The following is a 20,559-nucleotide window of genomic DNA, read 5'->3' on the forward strand; positions in this document are numbered from 1 at the left end:
ATTAAAAATATTGAGTTGAAAGAATGGAGGCAATGAAAAGTTGTTGATTTTTTGCAGTGAAAAAAATTACCATTTTAACAAACATAATCTAAAATCAGTAATGAGCAACAGAAATATCTACCACAAAAATATTAACCTATATTTTGCACAATGTATTACAATTTTTTAACTCACATGTTGAGTCTCCACAAATGGGAAGTAAGCCCACTCATATTTGTTGACAAAGATAGCACATGGCAGTTTGAAGAAGAGGGGAGGAGGGGTGTTAAGGCAGGTACACACTGTTTCAAAATATTGACTCCAGCTGAAATATCATAATATATACTGTGTGCTTGCATATCACAACAAATGTATTATTCACAAGTAATTCAAATGAACTCGACACACGGTCTTAAACACTGCAGTAACTGTCATGTAATAATCATACTGGTGTACTATGATGATAACTGCCGTCCGTATGGAAAAAACGCACAACTCAAGACAAAAGCAACCCCTTCCCCTTTCCTCTAGCTGCTCCCAGAGAGTTAATTCCAGTTTCTGCAAACCAATAAAGGTGCACCATACAAATTATAAATATAAAATTAATTTAAAATAAATGGAGAACTTGACATATGTACATAACATTCTAGGACTGCCCAATGATGAAACATTTTTTCTTCTTACTTATGGTGAAGCTTTTAGCAGCTGTCACAAATATTAATTATACACATAAAGACAATATTATGAAAAGGATAGATTGTTACTCACCATATAGAGCAAATGTTGAGTTGCAGACAGGCACAACAAAAAGACTACTAAATACATAGCCTTCAGCCACAAGACATTCTTCTGAAATATACCCCCCCCCCCCCCACACACACACACACACACACATTCATACAAACACAGCTCTCACACATGGCCACTGTCTCTGGCTGTCAGGGCCACAGTCTTTTTGTTGTGCATGTCTGCGACTCAACATTTCCGCTATATGGTGAGTAGAAATCTATCCTTTCCATAATACTGTCACTATTCCATCCTGGATTTTACATTATACAAATAAAGAGTTTACTTATATAGTAGTTTCAGGTACACTAGCAGATTTGATTGCAAACTTCACATTATCATGTTTTACAGCATCAGATCTTTGTCGCAAACATAACACAAAATGTCACAATTAAGAAACCAAAGTAAACTTATACAATCCACAACACCAAACATCTACGGAAAAACACCAAATAAATACATTTAATGTCTTTAATAAACAAATTACTTTCACATTTGGAATTTAAATATCATTTGCATACATCTGCCTCTTATTCACTACTTATAATTACATGGTATCACCACTCAGAATGGGGTAACAGCTCAGTCAAACTATTTCTGAATATCCACAAAATATTGTCAATGAAGTTAATGTTTATGTAATTTTTAAACGACTATTCCAGTGTAAAACTCTTGAAAAGCTAATCCCAAAATATTTTGTTTTACTCTTCTGCAGTGAAGTGTTATTTAGCAAGAGAGAGGAAGGTGGAGGGGTGGAGATGAGGTGAGGGAAAGGAACACACAAAGATAGCTTTTATATTTCAGTAAGATGGGGCAGTGGTTGCTATAAAAAAGAACAACTAGAAATATTATAAATAATGGAAGGCTCCACAAGTGGCTATTAATTTCCAATAAAATGTTATAATAAATGAACAAAATTAAATTATTATAAAATACTGCACCACGCATACTATAAAAGTCACAGATCTCATAAGCAGTAAAACCTTTGAAAATGCAGATTTTAACCTGCATACATTGGCAGATCATAAAACACTCATGGGAATAAATAAATCAATAAATAAATAAATAATAAATAGATTAAATCTTCAAAACAAATCAAAAATAATGTAACCAATATATGCTACTATACAGTAGCATCCTCATTTAACTTTTACAGATTCACAAAGAAAGTGCACTGCTCCTCCTCCAAACCTAATAACATGTACAAAAATATAGTATTTTAAATATAAATAATTATCTTTTAGTTTATGTTCTGGCATGTGGCACAGAATTGTATTTCACACAATAAAATTTCAGTATCTAATCGCCACTTCATTTGTACACACCAACTGTTTCATCAACGTCATAAATGCTCAGATATACTCCATTTTCTTTGTGCCACCGAAGTTATAATGATAATGCCCATTAGCAACACCATTTGACTTGAAAGGAACATTGTATGTCTGATACTCAGGCACTGGGAGCACTGCATAGCCAGTCTGATTGTGCCACGATTGCTGTGAGAATGGCAGCAGTGTCTGTTTCTGGTGAGTTCTCTTTGCATCATATTTTGCCTGTAAAAAAGTTAATGAAAATTGACATTACACAGCAATTTAAATACACATAAAATATAACTAGTGAGATTTAGTTTCATTCAAATGTTTGAATACCCCCCTCCCCTGCCCGGGAGGGAGGGAGGGAGGAGGGGGAGGGCGAGAGGGACGGACGGACAGACAGACAGACACACAGAGAGAGAGAGAGAGAGAGAGAGAGAGAGAGAGAGAGAGAGCAGGGGGTGGAGGAGGCATATTTTGGCTTTCCGTGTGATCTTATTACTACTGCAGTAAGCATTGATAAACTGACTGCTAATTTTACTTCTAAATTAATCTTCTTTTCACAACTTATATTAAAAGAATAAGGATAGTTTTTCAAGAAAGGCAAAAACATTACAAGAGAGCGCAGTCCAAAAATTTAGAAAGTGGATTAATAAAGAAATTGAGAAAAGTTAAGATGGTGGTTTTAATGCTTCAGGTATTCTACATAGCCTTCCTCTCCCCTAACCCCTCCAGCTCGACTACAAAAATCTGCCAACATGTTTATATAATCCTGTGAAACTCTCAGGAAAACTGAAACTGTCAGGAAAATTCCTTCTTGCGAATACTGTTCAACTCATGTGACACATTGGCTTGAATGTTGGTTATGTCATCAAAGTGTTTACCATTCTTGTGAATTTCTGCACTTTATTGTTTTATGGTAGCCTCATGATTATTTTTTCCAGGAAGGAGTTTTCCACATTTTACATTTTGTATTTCAGTCAAGTAACAGCATATGTCTATGTGGCATTTTTGTTTGGGGTGCAGGTGTGCAGGATGACAAACTTTGCACACAATTTTCTCTTCTTCAGAACATTGTGGAAAATGTGTTGAATATTTGTTTTAGAGATGTTCAGTTCATTGCTCCATTCCAATTTTTGACACAGCAACACTGACACACCACGCCTCCACATCCACTACTTACCACAACCTGCTCACAACTGACTGGGTGAAAGCACATTTGTTCTTTACAAACGTTAATTCAAGCTGCTACCACAGTTACTGTGCTGATGTTGCTTAAACACCAGGAATAAAAGCAGTCTCTGAACTTTTTGGACAGACAATGGATAAGCAGACTTCTGAATTTTCCTTTGTGAGAGAGCGCGTGTGCCATATACGTCAGATTCAAAAGTCTAGGTTCTAATGTTTACTGTTCATCTTGTTTTCGCAAATCTTATAATGATTGTATAAATACTCTTGTGTATCATGATGTATTGTGTATTTTCAAGCAACTGCAAGTGACATGAAAAACTTTTACTATATTGTCGATGTAAACTTGATTTGTACTTTTTAGAAACTTTTGACAACAGTATCCTCATTCAAATATAATCATTCCCTAATTTCATCGTAGATTTACATGAAATAAGATACGGTATATTTCTGAGAATTTTTGAATAATTGCTTGAGAAATTTCGTACTTCGGAATGTTGTGCTCAACTTATTTCATAGTAAGTTAGTTGTTATTTACAGTTACTGTAAATAACTAACATGCTGTGTCATACTAGTTTTCTCTTTTAATACAAGGTTATATTGTCTGCATTTATTACAAATTAATGCAGATGTTGAATTTCTTGGTAATCGTAATCTCAAAAACAATTCAGAGAAACAATAAATTTTACAGCAATTTTCTGTTGTCATAATACATCTCTCATTTTGGCTGTTAATAGCTTTAGTTCTAGTTGTAGCATACCAGACCCGTAAATCAGGAGACACACTCATCGAGCTTAGTTTATAGTTATTTGTTTATGGTGTGTCTGTGCTATCTGAGACAAAACACGAATGATATTTCCTTAATCTGTTTTTACTGGGAAAAACCAATAAACAAAAACACTGCTGATGTCAACAAAGTCGTAAATACAAAAAACAATTTAAGCATGAAACAAAGTATGGATTCCACTTCGGATCTTATAATAGAATAACAATAAAATAAAATGTTTTCCTTGCAAGTCTCTCTCTTGAGAAAGTACACCAAAGAGAAGGCGGAAACAAAACTACTAGACAGGGGTCAGCACAGCATGCCACAAAGCTGTCCAGGGATGCTAGACCACTGTTACATAACACTCCTGAGTCACAGACCAAAGCTACCATTCCTAACAATCCAGGACTACCAGACAATTAAGCATGTAGATGTTGTGGCTAGGATGGCAGTTACCTACAAGTCTGGGCAGCATGTCAAACTGCCTTCTCACTGACTGTGTACCAGCTTATAAGGGCAGTCGGTCGATGGATCTTCTGGGACAGTTTTGAATCACGCGAGTGGTGTAGGGAAATAGTCCGCTTATGTATGAACTCCATCATCTTCAGGCCGGTGGTGGTGAAGGGGGGTTCGAGTCCCGGCGTCCATCTCTGTCTGCTCTGTCCGCGGCCCTTGGTGGAACAGAATGTTCTCTGATTTTCCCGACTGCAGGCTCCCAGGCTGTGCTGAGATGGCAGCCACTGTCGCGGTTGATTAGGTTGTCATGTAACCGTATTTCTATGGACTCTTTGATTACTGAGTCCCAAAAACCGTTCGTACTACATATTTTCTTTGTGTCCTCGAAATCGAAGGTGTGCTTCTCGTCAATACTATGTTCCGCCACAGCAGATTTGTTGGTCTGACCCAAGTGCACATGCCTAATGTGTTCACTGCGGTACTGTGAGATGCAACGCAGCGTCTGTCCTATATATTGCATCCCACATTCGCATCTGATCTTGTACACACCTGGTGCCGTCAGACCTAGTGGATCTTTGGTTGAACTGATAAGGTCTTTGATTTTTCCTGCTGCGCAGAAAACAGTCTTCACTTTATGTTTCTTGAGAATTCTCGCGATCTTGGACGTCGGAGGATGTCCTTTACGTGTTGCAATTCTCCTGGCAAACTTTCCTTATCGCAGATGGACCTGGCCCTGTGCACTAAGGTGTGGAGTACAGCATTGTGTTTCACAGGGTGGTGGCAGCTATTGGCGTTAAGATAGAGGTCCGTGTGTGTTTTCTTTCTATACACTGCATGTCCCAGCATGCCATCCATGTTTCTTGTGATCAGGATATCCAGAAAGGGTAAGCTTCTGTTCTCTTCTATCTTCATGGCAAATTTGATATTTACACGTATGCTGTTGAGGTGTTGATGGAACTATTAACAGTTTGTCCCTGCCATGTGGCCAAACTACAAAGGTATCGTCAACGTAACTGTAGAAGGCTTTTGGCTTGTGTTTAGCAGTGTCCAGTGCTAGCTTTTTGAAGTGCTCCATGTATAGGTCAGCTATGCCTGGTGCTAGGGGGGAGCCCATAGCTACACCATCTATCTGTTCATAGAACAGCCTGGGAGCCTGCAATCAGGAAAATCAGAGAAGAACGTTCCGTTCCACCAATGTCCGCACGCGGAGCACACAGAGACGGACTCCGATCCAGGCGCATCAGGCGATTCTGTGGACGCGTGATTGGCCGGCCGCAGAAAGCGGAGAGCAGTCCAGCAGAGATATAAGCCCGCGACCGACGATATCCCGACACTTCGCCTGAAGATGATGGAGACGCATTCCCTCGAAACATTGCTACGAGACGATGATGCTACTCGGCTGACAACCCGTGAAGACTTCATATATGAAATTCGCCAAGAAAGCCTGCACTTGCATATAATAGTCTGCTTGTTGAACATGACCTCTGGTGCTGCTGTCAATCCATGGGCTCAGGTAGCACACCCTGGCGGCTATTGGCCGAGCCATGGGGCTGTGTTTTCGTCTCTGGCAAGTGCCTCAGTCATACCGTAAACATCTGCTTTGGTTTCACTCGCTGTGATGAAGGCATCTCGCACCTCTGTTCTGTCACGTGGGATGTCGATATTGCAGGCAGATGGGACACATGCTACAAAATCTTGCCCCAGCCACAATGCAGCCCCACTGTGTATGCCGCTCTCAGGCATGGAATTGAGTTAGTTGCTGTTCATAAGCAGCTGGAAACTGCCCTGACTGTCAAGCCAATGGACCTTTTGTAAATGGCGGTGTTGGGAGGGCTACTGAGATTCATGTACCATAAATACTGGAGGTCCCACAGGCATTACCCTCTCCTGTGGATACTGTCTCTGTTACAGGAGGTGCAGGATCTATCACTAGTTGTCCACTTGATTGTGAGGGACGAGTTCATGGTAGATCTAAGTGCCCTATACTGGGGAGACAGGGTCCAGGGAGAGCTCAGGATCTTAAACTCAGGCTGTTGGGAAAGATACTGTGTCCCATGCCACGGGGGAAGCCCACGCAAACGGGTAGCAGTCTCTTAATCATCAGCAGTTCAAACTTGCACTGAATAATGGTACCCAGTATGGAAATGGCAGCAAGGTATGGGATGGATGGAACACTATGTGCACTTAGTATGGCGGAGAAGTATGAGAATAACAACCTTGCTCGGAGTTTCAACGAAGCTCGCAATCTGCAGCATTGTACCCAGAACAGTTCATAACTCCCTGGTTCCACGCTAAGTGGAAGGCTTGAACAAGAGGCTGCGAAGGTTCTTTGGATGCAACTTCCAGTAGTTGAGTCATAGGGTTGAGAACTGTAAGGTTCTGCTAAATGGGTCAGTTGTGTACTTCACATCAGAGGCTATGTGTGGGGTAAACAAGTTTGTTTGTTTGTCGATTAGGCAAATCAACAAATCTCCATTAAATCCAGATAATGATAGCTGTAGGAGAACAGTAAGTATCAGTGTAAGAGCCAAATAAATGCCACCCCAATGAGATAGTATTAAAATCTGGGTGATTAGCTATTGAAGCATTCAGAACAAAGTGCCAGAGTTAGAAGTGATCCTAGAATGCAGTGAAGCTCTCATAGTACTATGTACAGAAAGCTGCTTAAGACTTTAAATCAACAGAAGTGTGATTTCTGGGAAAAACTTAAGCATGAACAGAAAGGATAGGCCAGTGAGAAATTGAGGTGTTGTATTTGTTGCAGTAGAACAGAAACTTAAATCTGTCAACGTCAGAAACTGAAGCTGTATGCGAGAATGTTTGGGCAAAACTCAGTACCAGGGTTGGACATAAGATTATAATTGGCTCTTTCTAACAACAACTACACTCACTTCCAAATGTAACCAGAAACTTAAGAGTAAACCTCAGTTCATTAGTACGAAAGTTCCTCAGTTATACTGTAGTCATTGGAGAAGACTTCAATCATTCAGCTATCAATTGAGCAATTGGGATAATTACAGTTTTGTTAGTGGTGGATGTGACAAGACATTCTGTGAAACATTACTAAATGCTTTCTCTGAAAACTACCTAGAACACAACCACTCACGATGAACATATATTAGGATCTAATGGCAACAAATAGATTTCATGTTTTTTTTTTTTTTTTTACCATACTGAAATTGAATTGGTACCAGTGGCCTTGAAGGAGTTTTACTATCAATGAGTACCCAAGGCCGAATAAAACAAGTAGAAACATTTACATGTTCATTTTTATTCATTTATTTATTTTTTAGGGCATAACAACCTGAAGTCATAAGCACCCCTATCATAACCTTACTACAACAAGTAAAAGAAGTTGAAAGTGACTATACGTCAATCCCAACGAACGGAAGGAAAGGGAGCTTAAAACATGGACTTCCCCTTGGAGAAAGTTCCACAAAATACACCGCAGACACAGCGGAGATACTGAACCAAAGATTAAATGTCGTTCACCATATTGCCTCGATACATAAAAAGTAAAATGTGGTCGACAGCCCTCATGTTATTGCTAAAATGGCCGAAAGCTCAGGCGACAAACATACACTGGAATGTGAGAGATTAGAAAAAGAGCACTGGGTCAGGAAATGGCGAACCATCAGAGGCTGATGACAGTGAGCACAAAGTGGTGGAAGATCACCATGTACCAAATGGCGATGGCTAAAATGACAGTCCCCAACATGCAACCTAGATAAAATGATTCCTCACAACGAGAAGGCTGAGAGGAGGTTGGCCAAGCTGTTGGGAGAGGTTCAATTCCCCGGAGTTTGTTTCCGTGAAGAGACCATTGGTGATGCTGAAGTGACACCATCTGCCAACAGACAGCAACACGGAGAACCTCCGAGGGAATGAAAGAGCTAGCAGGTCATGGTAGGAGGATTGCGGCCTTGGTAGCAGCATCGACAGACTTGTTTCCCGTCAGACCCAGGTGACCAAGAACCCACATAAACATCACCATGGCTCTCTCAACAGTGAGCTAGTGGGAGCTTTCTTGGATTCTTTGCACTAAGGGATGGACTGTGTACAGCACACAGAGGCTCTGAAGGGAACTAAGAGAACTGGAGCATATAACACAATTGAAAAGCCTGTGTCGCCATGTGTACTGGGTGGTCAGATAGAAGGTGAAGAGCTCTGTGGTAAAAATCAAGCAGTGTTCAGCAATCCAATACCAAAAATTGTCGGTGCCAATGACAAAGGCACACCCGACACCACAGCTGGTCTCCGAGCCATCAGTGTACACGCTGCTATCATTAAGTTGTGTGCCAAGGTTGGGAAACTTACAGCAATAGATTGAATGTGGAGTAGTGTCCTTGGGAAGCAAATGAAGTCTTAGATTAACATGAGTCGTCACACAAAGCCAAGGCGGTGAAGGGTTCACACCCATCAGGAATGCAGCAGGTAGCACGAAGTTAAGCTCCCGAAGCAGTATCCAAAATTCAACTGGTAACAGAGAGAAAGGACGTGCCCCATACTGGTGAACAAGTGAGTCATTGAAAAAGTGAGCATAGGACGGGTGGCTGGGCATGGCAGACAAATGGAATGTGTATCCACTGAGGAGGATATCCAGCCGGTATGACAGTGCTGATATTGTAGCTTCTGCTTAGAGACTCTCAACTGCGCTAGTGAAAAGGAGCAAGTGACCAAACTTATTCCATGATGGTGGACTGTTTAAGATGACATAATACAGATGGATGGGCAGAGGAATAAACAGAACATCCATAGCCTAGTTTTGAACGAACATGGGATCAGTACAAATGGAGGAGAGAGAACCGATCTGCTACCCAGGACGTACAGCTTTGGACACAAAGGACATTGAGGGACCAGGTACAATGTGCAGCCAGGTAAAGACACATGGGTGGATCAAGAAAGTTTCCTATCAAGCACGAGTCCCAGGAATTTCGCAGTTTCAGTGAACAGAAGAGCAACAAGCCCAAGATGTAAAGACAGTGGAAGAAACCCGTTGCTCTGCCAGAAATTCATACATACGAGTTTGTCAGTGGAAATGTGAAAGCCATTGTCGATGCTTCACCAGCAAACACAATGGAGACATCGCTGAAGATGCCGCTCAAGGAGACAAGTCCATACAGAACTGCAACAGAGCGTAAAGTAGTCGATGAAAAGGGAGCTAGAGATGTCTGGTGGGACAGTTGTTAATAGGGTTAATGGTTACAGCAAAGAGGGTAACGCTCAGGATGGAGCCTTGAGGCACCCCATTCTGCTGGAAAAAGGTGTCCGACAAGGCCGAACCCATACATTACTTGAAAATTCAGCCTTAAAAATTTGTGAATGAAATGGGGGCAGGTGCCCTTGGAAGCAACACATGTATAGAGTACGGGGGATACCAGTCCTGCAGCAGGGATCGTAGGCTTCCTCCAAATCAAAAAACATGGCCACAATCTGGTATTTCCACAGAAAACCATTCATGACATGGGTTGACTAAGTGGCAAATGGTCAACTGCAGAACAGCGCACATGAAATCCACACTGTGCAGAGGTTTGTAGATTGTGAGACTCGAGCCATCATACCAGCCAGCCATGAATCATACGTTCCAGCACCTTGCAAACACAGCTGCTGAGGGAAATGGAGCATCAACTAGAAAGAAGCTGTTTGCCCTTACTGGGCTTCGGTATGGGTAGAACACTGGTGTCGTGCTAGCATCTGGGAAACATGCCATCTACCCAAATATGATTATACAAATGAAGGAGAAAGTGCTTGCCTACAAGATAAAGGCGCTGCAACATCTGAATGTGAACATCGTCCAGTTATGGGTTGGAAGATTGGGATGAGGTAAGAGTATGGTCAAGCTCCCTCATAGCACAGGCAGCATTGTAGCATTCATGATTCTGAGAGGAAAAGGGTAAGACCTGAGTCTCTTCCACTCATTTCCAAGAGAGGATAGCAGGGTGAACTCGAAATCTCCGAAAAATAGTGGCCCAAGGCATTGGAGATGGCAATAGGGTCCATAATGTCATCACCTGCTACAGTGAGGCTGGAAACTGGGGGAATGAATCCTTGAACCCTAGTTATAGAGAGCTGATGGAGCCTGCCCCACATGATGGAAGAGGGAGTGAAACTGTTGATAGAACCAGTAAAGGAAATCTAGCTAGTTTTTTTGCTACCCTGAAAACTGTGATGACACTGTGCACAAAACTGTTTATAATACAGGGTGTATACGTGGACGACGAAAAAAATTCCCGGATTTTTCCCGGATTTCTCGGTTAAAAATACACTTTCTCCCGGATGAAAATACATTTTTTCTGTGGTAAGTAACAGTATACTTTTCCGCGAAACTGTAAAACTTATCAATCCTTTAAATGGTTGTGGTTTTATACACCGGCGTAGAATTTCCCAACACTTTAAACAACAAAACTCAGGGGAGAAAACATGTTTTAGAAAGATGTCTGAAGTGCAGCAACATGTACACTGCATATTTTCGTATTACGAAAGTATAAATTCGAATTCCACCAAACATCACATGTTACTTTCCGAAGGATTTAAATCGAGATAGCGATCCACTTTTGTAAGCCAGTTGTAGCTCATGTCAAGCGATCTCGCCAGCTGATGACAGCGGATATTCAGATCATAGGACACGTGATGTAGTCAGCCAATAACAACATCACTGTAAAGTAGCACGAACACACAAATAGGAAAAGGTAATGGTTTAAATTAATATACTTATATACATAGTGCTGCTACAAGAAAAGAAAAGCTTTTATGTTTAATATTGGTCACTAAGATTAATAAGCTGCAAGAGAAGCTAAGCTTTAACACATAATGATCATTTTTGCACCGGTTACACTTTAAAGATACATCACAAAAATGTGCCAGTAAATTTTTTAACAACGACATATATATATATGACCTTCTGGGCTCGAAAATATTCTAAATGGTCGCCCTCAAATATTTGATATTTGAATGAGAGTCAAATGCTCTGCGATTTAAGAAATTCATCGGACATTCGCACGCACAGAGTTCATCTTGCGTAAAAGGAAATTTACTTTGAAGTAACGCTTCCAAACAACCATTCACAATATTTTCCCGTGACCTGTTAGAAAAAGAATCATTTCAGCAGTTGCCAGAGCGCGCCAAATAACAGGTGTCGCTGCGCTTGCGCAGCTATGACGACGCAGGAAGCCCGTATGTTCGTACGTGTAAAACATTAAAAGATCTTCCATTATGTCATAAAAGAAACAAGACATTAGAGGACACTCCAAGAGCATGGGAATTTTGTGAACTATACTAAAATGCATCATTTGGCTTAAAGTGCACATTCGTATGTCCAGATTCAGATGTAAATTTTCTTGGATTACTACATTATCTCATGTTTGGTTCTTTAGTGAGGCATAATGCCATACGTGCTAGAAGATGAAAACATGAACTTGAAATGCAGCGAACAGTTGAAACTAGCCAATAGTGTGAAATTAAACACTTAGTTTCAAATAAATTGACTGCCTCAGCAGAAAAGATTAGTAAAAGTCAAATTTCTTTAACAAACCGACAAAAATAACTTCATTGTTCTGAAAGGTGATTAACGCTTGACTGTCAGAAGGGTGGAAACAAATTAAAATCTGTAACTAATGACATATTTTAGCCTTCCGTAATTATGTGAATGTATTTTAATTCACTCGATAGGTCCCGGCCACAGAAATCAGTTTTGTTTTCATTTGAAGTGAGAGCAATAAACGAAGAGGAAACAGCCAAATCACTTAACGTAAACACGGGTCACGTGGAGACTACCACCTCTCACTACAACTAAGACTGCTCTGTAAATCACGTCCGGATCTAGGATATTTCCGAACCGGGGCAATATTAGATAGTGGCCCTCCCCCCTCCCTTGAGCATTTGAAGTAAGAAGCCAAAAATTTAAAAATCGACTTTTCAAAAATATCTTCATTTTGTAGCACACATCTTTCTGAAGAGTCTAAGATATAAAACATATATATTCGAGGGAACATAAGACATGTTATTTGGTCTTAAGTGTGGCAAAGTGCAGTGCCACGCCTCTCCACACAGCATTCTTCCATCGCACGTCTCCTGTATTTCGTTCTGTGGAATTCAAACATGTAATATTTTGTAATGGAATGGGTGCCAACAAACTATATTCACAACAGTGGAAATTAAAATGTCCTGTGGTGCCTCTCCTGCTCCCAGTCGGCCGGTTTGACATCCTGCTCCTCTTTATTGACATCTTTTAAAAAATCTTGGAATTAATATTGCTTGGGATTATTTGTAACAGGCAGAACAAGAACTCTTCAGAAAATTTGCAGACTTTATTGCCTATTATATAATAACTTGCTGATTTGTGTGACATAAAATTAAATAAAGGATACGTAAAATGAGTTAAGACAAGAGACAAGCAAGACAGTACACGTTTCTTCAATCTTTAAGTCCTAGCTTCTTTTCTCTCTAATCTTGCCACAGCTTTATATGGCGTACTTTCCTTTCTGGGAAAGAATCTACTACCTCAACAAAGTTCGTCAACGTTTTGCTACATGAAAAAAATGAAATGTCGTTGTCTAATACTAGAAAAGCTGTTAATACACATTGTACCCAAGACTGGTAAGGTTTCTCGATCTGATTACGTGTATTTTGTCACTGCTATATACCTAAAACGAAATAGGCCTGCCAAATATTGCAGCAGTTGTTACACACACCAAATTAACGAGTGTTTCGGCACAAATGGTCATTATTATAACATGACGGAATATAATTCACGAAGTACCAATATCAAATTCCTATTAGGCCTACTACAAGCAAAAAGTTTGAGTTAGGAAATAGTTTCACATTTCATTCATACTCTCTAGCTTCTGAAGCATGAGATCGAAAAGTAGTAGTACTAAATTTTTAAATAAATTTCGAATCGTCATATTCTCCCGTAATTTGTGAGAGTTCCCGTTTCTTCTCCATCCTCATTCTAACAAACAATCTTATCACTAATTCTGTAACTATTCCTATCAGTGTCAAAACATATTCTCTGGTTAATTTCGTCACTGGTTTAGTTACCCGGTTGGGCGTTATTACGTGTTCGTACAACACGTTTTCCACGCTACTCCCACAATAGAACTTTAGCGGCTGCTAGCCGGGGACTGTATAACTGGCCCTTAGCAGTGTAGCGGTCTGGCCAAAAATTTTCTTCAAAATTTCATGGACACATGGAGGAGACAATACGCAATCTTTGTTGCCTGTTATTCCTGTTAGTCATTTTTTCCCACTCTGGTAGTCTGAATCTACGGAATTCGCTAGTTGTTATAACAACACTGATCATTTGCAAACCCAGTCAACCACATAAACAGCGGATGGCATTCATCCGTTCTAAACAGCGGATGGCATTCATCCGTTCGGCTTTATTCCGCTCTGCTCGCATAGACCCATTCCCATTTGTCTGCAGGAAAGTTTATTTCTAGATGCGACGGGGATTCCCCTGGCAGAAACATCACGTATACTATGCACGCATTCAAAAATCAACTTACGATTCTTTCAGAAATCGACTTAGAATTTGTACAAAAATGTTCAAAAACCAACAGGGATGCATTCAAAATCATATGAGAAATCGATAGACCAACGTGCGCTGGGTGCTAGGGGCTTTGTGAAACAAGGTCTTTTTCCAGGGTGTATATGAGGACGAGAAAAAAAAATTCCCGGATTTTTCCCGGTTAAAAATACACTTTCTCCCAGATGAAAACACTATTTTCTGTGTTATTAAGTAACAGTATATTTTCCGTCGGAATTGTAAAATTTATGAGTCCTTAGAATGGTTATGTTTTTATACACTGGCGTAGAATTTCCCGGGACTTTAGAAGACAAAACTCAGGGAAGAAAACCTCTTTTGGAAAGATTTTTGATGTGCAGCAACATGTACGCTGCTTATTTTTGTATTACGAAAGTATAAATTCGAATTCCACCAAACACCGCATGTTACTTTCCAAACCATTGTAATCGAGATTGCGATGTGCTTTTGTAAGCCTGTCATAGCTCATGTCACGTGATCCCGCCACCCGATGACAGCGGATATTCAGACCACAGGACACGTGATGTCGTCAGCTAATAGTAACATCACTGTTAAGTAGCATGGATACACAAATTGGAAAGGTAATGTTTTTAATTAATATAAGTTGTGCTGCTACAAGAAAAGCAAAGCTTTCACATATAATATTGGTCTCTAAGGTTAATAAGCTGCAAGATAAGATAAGCTTTCACATGTAATGTTGATCTTTTTTGCGTGTGTTACACTTTAAGATATATTACACAAATGTGCCAGTAAAATTTTTAGCCAAGTCCAGTAACTTGTCCTCAAAGTTTCCCACAAATAAATTAGCTACCGCAGAAGAGAGAGAGAGAGAGAGAGAGAGAGCTTCCCGTAGCACTACATCAATTTGCTCATGATAACGATATGAATGTCTGGGCAAAAAATATTTCTAAATGGCTCGTCCTCAAACACTGTGAAAAAAATGGCTCATCCTCAAACACTCTGTGATTTAAGAAGTTCATCGTACATTGTCGCACATAGTTCAACTTGCGTAAAAGGAAATTTAAATTGAAAGTAACGCTTTTCAAACCGCCATTCGCAATACTTTCCCGCGACCTGTTAGAAATAGGTTCATTTCAGTAGTCATCAGAGCGCCAGATGACAGGTGCCGCCGTGCTTTGGCAGCTACTGTGACGCAGGAAGCCCGTATGTTCGCATGTGTAAAACATTAAAAGATCTTACATTATGTCATAAAAGAAAAAAGACATAAGAGGATACTCCGAGAGCATCGGAATTTCGTGAATCATACTAAAATGGCACATTTAAAGCGCATACTTAAAGAGCACATTCGTAGGTTCAGATTCCCAATGAAGTAGGCCTCGACCTGAATTCAGCTTTTCAGTGTGGGTTTCGGGATGTGAATTTTCTTGGAGTACCAGTACTGTATTGACTCATTTTTGATTCTATATTATGGCATAATGCCATACGTGCTAGAAGATGAAAATGTGCACTTGAAATGCAGCAAGCTATTGAAATTAGCCAAGAGTGTGGAACTACACACTTTGTTTCAAATACATTGACTGCCTCAGCGTAAAAGATTAATAAAAAACCAAATTTCTTTAGCAAACCAACAAAAATAACTTCTTTGTTCTACAAGGCGGTTATAGCATGACTGTCAGAAAAGTGGAAATAAAATAAAATCTGAAACTAGTAACGTATATTAGCCTTCCGTGATTATGTGAATGTCTTAATTCACTTGATAGCTCCCGGCCACAGAAATCCATTCTGTTTTCATTTCACGTGAGAGCAGTAAACGAAGAGGAAACAGCAAACTTACTAAAGTGTAAACACGGGTCACATGGAGACTACACACTTCCCCATTACAACTCAGACTGCTCTGCGCATCAGCTCCAGATCTAGCGCCCCCCCCCCCCCCCCCTCGAGCGTTTGAGATACCAAGTCAAAAATTTTAAAAAACTGAATTTTCAAAAATATGTTCATTTTGTATGCACATCTTTCTGAAGAGCCTAATACATAAAACATATATGTTTGAGGAAATGTAAGAAATGTTATTTGATCTTAAATGTGCCAGAGTGCAGTGCCACCCGTCTTCACACAGCATTCTTCTACCGCACGTCACTGTATTTCACTCCGTGGAATTGTAAAGTGTATATTTTGTACTGGATGCCATCAAACTATATTCAGGACAGTGGAAATTAAAATGTCCTGTGGTGCCTCTACTGCTCCCAGTTGCTGGGTTTGACATCATGCCCCCTCTTGATTTTTTAACTCGCAATTAATACTGGATGGGATTATTTGTAATCGGGAGAACAAGAAATCTTTAGAAAATTTGTATTCTTTATTGCCTGTTAGCTAATAATTTTCTGTTTTGGGTGACATAAAATTAAATATAGGATACATAAAACCAGTAAAGACAAGAGACAAACAAGGCAGTACACATTTCTTCGATCTTTAGCTCCTAGCATTATTTTTTCTCTAATCTTGCTACAGCTTTATATTGTGCGCTTTCCTTTCTGCGAAAGAATGTATTACCTCATCGAAGTTCGTCAAACGTTTTGCTACATGAAAAATTGAGATATTGTTCTCTAATACTGCGTAAGTTATTAATACAAATATTACCAAAGACTGGTGTGGTTTCTCGATCTGATTACGTCTATTTTGTCACTGTCTGCTAGGTAAAACAAAATAGGCCTTTCTAACACTGCAGAAGTTGTAACACACACCAAATAAACGATACTGTTTTGGTACAAAACATGACAGAATATAATTCATGAAGACCAACATAAAATGCCTAATAGGCCTACTATAAGCAAAAAGCTTTATGTTAGAAAATAGTTTCACATTTCATGCATACGCTCCTGTTTCTTGAGCATGAGATCTAAAAGAAGTAGGACGAGATTTTTATATAAATTTGGAATCGTCATATTCTTCCCTAATTTGTGTGATGTCCCCGTTTCTTCTCCTTCCTCATTCTAACAATCAATCTCGTCATGACTAATTCTGGAACTATTCCAGCCTTTGTCAAAACTTATTCGCCGGTTCACTTCACTAACCCTGCCAGAATCACTGGTTTAGTTATCTCTGATTATTCTCCGGTTAGGTGTTGTTATGTTCGTACAAATCATTTTCCGCGGTACTTCCAGAATAGAACTTAAGCGGCTGCTAGACGGGGACTGTACAACTGGCCTTTACTAGTGTAGCGATCTGGCCAAAAATTTTCTGACATTTTCCTGAATACACTGAGAAGATAACACGTAATCTTTCTTACCTGTTATTCCTGTTAGTCGTTTATTTCCACTCTGGAAGTCTGAATCTATGGATTACCCTACTAAGTACAACAACGCTGATCATTCGCAATCCCAATCAAGAACATAAAAGACAGTGATTGGCGTTCACTCGTTCAGCTTTACTCCACTCAGCTCGTATAGCTCGGTCTCCTTTTGCCTGCAGGGAAGTTTATTTCTAGATGCAACGAGCATTCCCCTGACAGAGACATCACGTACACTATGCACGTATTCAAAAATCAACTTATGATTCATTCCGAAATCAACTTACAAAGTGTGTTCAATACCTAACAGGGATGCGTTTCAAAATCATATGAGTAATCGATAGACCAACGTGCGCTGAATGCTAGGCGCTTTGTGACACAAAGTTTTTCCTCCTCAAGAATATGAATTTGGGACCCCTCTCCCTCCCTCATAGATCTGGGCCTGCTGCGCATGCATGAATCTGGCAGCTTGGACGCGCCAGTAAAATTTTTCCCAGTTGCATCTAGCAGTTTGCTGCGACTGTTTACACAGCCAACAGCCACATTTCTGTAGCCAGAAGCGGGAGAAGGTACTACTCATACACCACTCAACTGCGCATGCGCATGAGCCCGCTCGTAACTGCTAAAATGAATCTAATGTACACAGTTGTGACGTCATGCTCATCGGAGGCAATCTTTTGTCATGAAGCATTTCATAGTCTTCCTAAGCCCTTTGACACAATTTGCCGCTGGCAAAAGCTTGTATGAGCACTGTGTTTTGTTATATATGGCACATTTCCTTTGCAATTAATGTTTTATTTTCGTTTTGTTTTTTTTCTCGTTCACGTTTTATTGTTGCAGTATTGTTCTGCAATAGCACGATACAGTAATTTCCTTTGTTAGAGTATTGATTCTTACCAGCCAAATTACAAAAATTTAACTGAAAACTAACAACGAAAAATTCCCGGAATTGTAAAAAATTCCTGGGTTTTTCCCAGGTCGTATACACCCTGTTTTCCTCAATAATATGAATTTGGCACCCCCTCCCCCCCCTGAAACCATCGCCAGGGGCAGATAACCCAGTTTGCCCCCGCCCCCTAGTTTCGGGCCTGTTGCACATATGTGAATCTGGCAGCTTAGGCGCACCAGAAGCAGGAGAAGGTACTACTCATATGAGACTCAACTGCACATGCGGATAAGCTCGCTCGTAACCGCTAAAACGAATCTAATGTGAAGTTGTGACGTTACACCCATCGGAGGCAAATTGTTGTTATGAAACATTGCATAGCCTTCCTAAAGCCTTTGACACATTTTGCTGTTGGCAGACTCTTTTAAGAGCACTGTGTTTTGTTGTTGTATATAGTGAATTTCTGTTGCAACTTAAATTTTATTTTAGTTTCTTTTTTTCTCGTTCGAGATACAGTAGTATTCTTTGTTAGAGTATTGGTTCTTACCAGTCAGTTACAAAAATTTTACTGAAAACTAAAGCAATGAAAAATTCCCGGAATTCTAAAAAATTCCCAGGTTTTTCCCGGTTTTCTTCCAGATGAAAAAATTCCCCGAGTTTTTCCCGGACCTCCCGGTTGTCCCGGGTCGTATACACCCTGTAATAAATATCCCTTGTCATCATAGGATAATGGTTAAAAATGTGGAGAGCATGTCTTGGCACACGAACTGTATTGCAACATGCTTCAGTCCACCAGTGGACTGGGACACAGCACAGTAAAAAAGAGGTGCAAGGTATGGAACATTCTGCGGTGTTAAGAGTAACACTCTTAAGGTTCTCAACTTGATCATCACAACGGGAGCCATGGTGCAGTAAAGCCTCCAGTCAGCCTTAGATAGCTGCCAATCATTTGGGTTTACATGTAGGTGGGGTAGGAGTCAGCAAGTGGATAGTACATGGGAAATGGTGATTTGAACACACATCACAGAGAACAGACCACTCAAGACCAGAGGTAAATGAGAGGTCCAAATGGGAATAGGTGGGCGTGCAGTCGGAAAGGAACACGGGTGCTCCAGTGTTAACGCAGATGAGGTTAAGTTGACTGAGAAGGTCAACTAAGAGGGAACCTCGCGGACAGGTTGTTGAAGAGCCCGAAAGGGGATTAAAGTCACCAAGCAGCAAAAAGGGGGTGAGGGAGCTAACCAATAAGCAGGATTAAGTCTGATCCAGTAACAATGAATGACAAAGGGTTCTACACGTTATAAAGAGAAGGGATGTAATGAAGACTGAAAATGCAGACTGCAACAGCTTGCAGCTGGATGTTCAGTGAGATGGTTTGGCTATGGACATCATCCTGAATGAGAAGCATGATTCCCTCATGAGATAAAATGCCATCCTTGGCAGGAAGGTCAAAGCACACCAGACAGAAATGCGAAAGCTCAAAGTAGTCGGAGGATGCAATCTTATTTCTTGAAGGTGGAAAACAACCGGACACTGTGATTTCAATAGCAGCTTGCAGGGGATGAAGATTTGGTGGCTTGATGTGCAGCTCTTGGAGAAGAAGATGTGGAGGCTACCATGATAATGGGCAATTTCTCAACTGCAGTACTGATCTTGAGGTCACAAGTCTGTGGGGCCATGTCCTTTGTGGAGCGAGGCATTGGTACTGTAAGTGCCAGATGGTAAAATGCAGGGCTTTTAATTAGCCAATGACTGTGAGCGACAGGGTAGAGTACATTTTCCTTCACTTGGATCTCCTGGATGGCCCACTCATCAAAATACATTGGACACTCACAGGATGAGGTGGTATGGTCACCATTATAACTGACCCAGCAGGGAGGAGGAGGAGGAGGAGGAGGAGGAGGAGGAGGAATGCTATTGCCCTCATATGCATCTCCACCACAAGTGACCCACCTGGCTGTAAAATATCGACCATGTGAAATTCAATTTGTGCTATTCTCACAAGACATCCAGAAAGCCATGGATTAAGGCAGTCAGATGCAGTGATTCTTGACTTTCAAAACACATTTGTCTTAGTACCACACTTATGCTTATTATCAAAAGTACTAGTTTAGACAAGAAGAGAATAGAAGCTTTCGAAATGTGGTGCTACAGAAGAATGCTGAAGATTAGATGGGTAGATCACATAACTAATGAGGAGGTATTGAATAGAATTGAGGAGAAGAGGAGTTTGTGGCACAACTTGACTAGAATAAGGGATCGTTTGGTAGGACATGTTCTGAGGCATCAAGGGATCACCAATTTGGTACTGGAGGGCAGCGTGGAGAGTAAAAATCGTAGAGGGAGACCAAGAGATGAATACACTAAGCAGATTCAGAAGGATGTAGGCTGCAG

At 40.5% G+C, this 20,559-nt stretch overlaps 1 protein-coding gene across 1 annotated transcript in view; it reads right to left on the reverse strand.

Moving 5' to 3' along the window:
• Positions 1-907: 907 nt before the first annotated feature.
• The window catches only part of LOC124721329 (solute carrier family 35 member E1 homolog), an 82,057-nt gene continuing 62,405 nt past the window's right edge, over positions 908-20,559 (reverse strand). The window contains exon 6 of the mRNA XM_047246242.1: positions 908-2,318. Coding sequence (XP_047102198.1) covers positions 2,118-2,318 — 201 coding nt within the window. The 3' untranslated portion in view covers positions 908-2,117. The remainder of the gene's footprint in view (positions 2,319-20,559) is intronic.

The sequence above is a fragment of the Schistocerca piceifrons genome, chromosome X, assembly GCF_021461385.2.
Source record: "Schistocerca piceifrons isolate TAMUIC-IGC-003096 chromosome X, iqSchPice1.1, whole genome shotgun sequence".
Classification (NCBI taxonomy): domain Eukaryota; kingdom Metazoa; phylum Arthropoda; class Insecta; order Orthoptera; family Acrididae; genus Schistocerca; species Schistocerca piceifrons.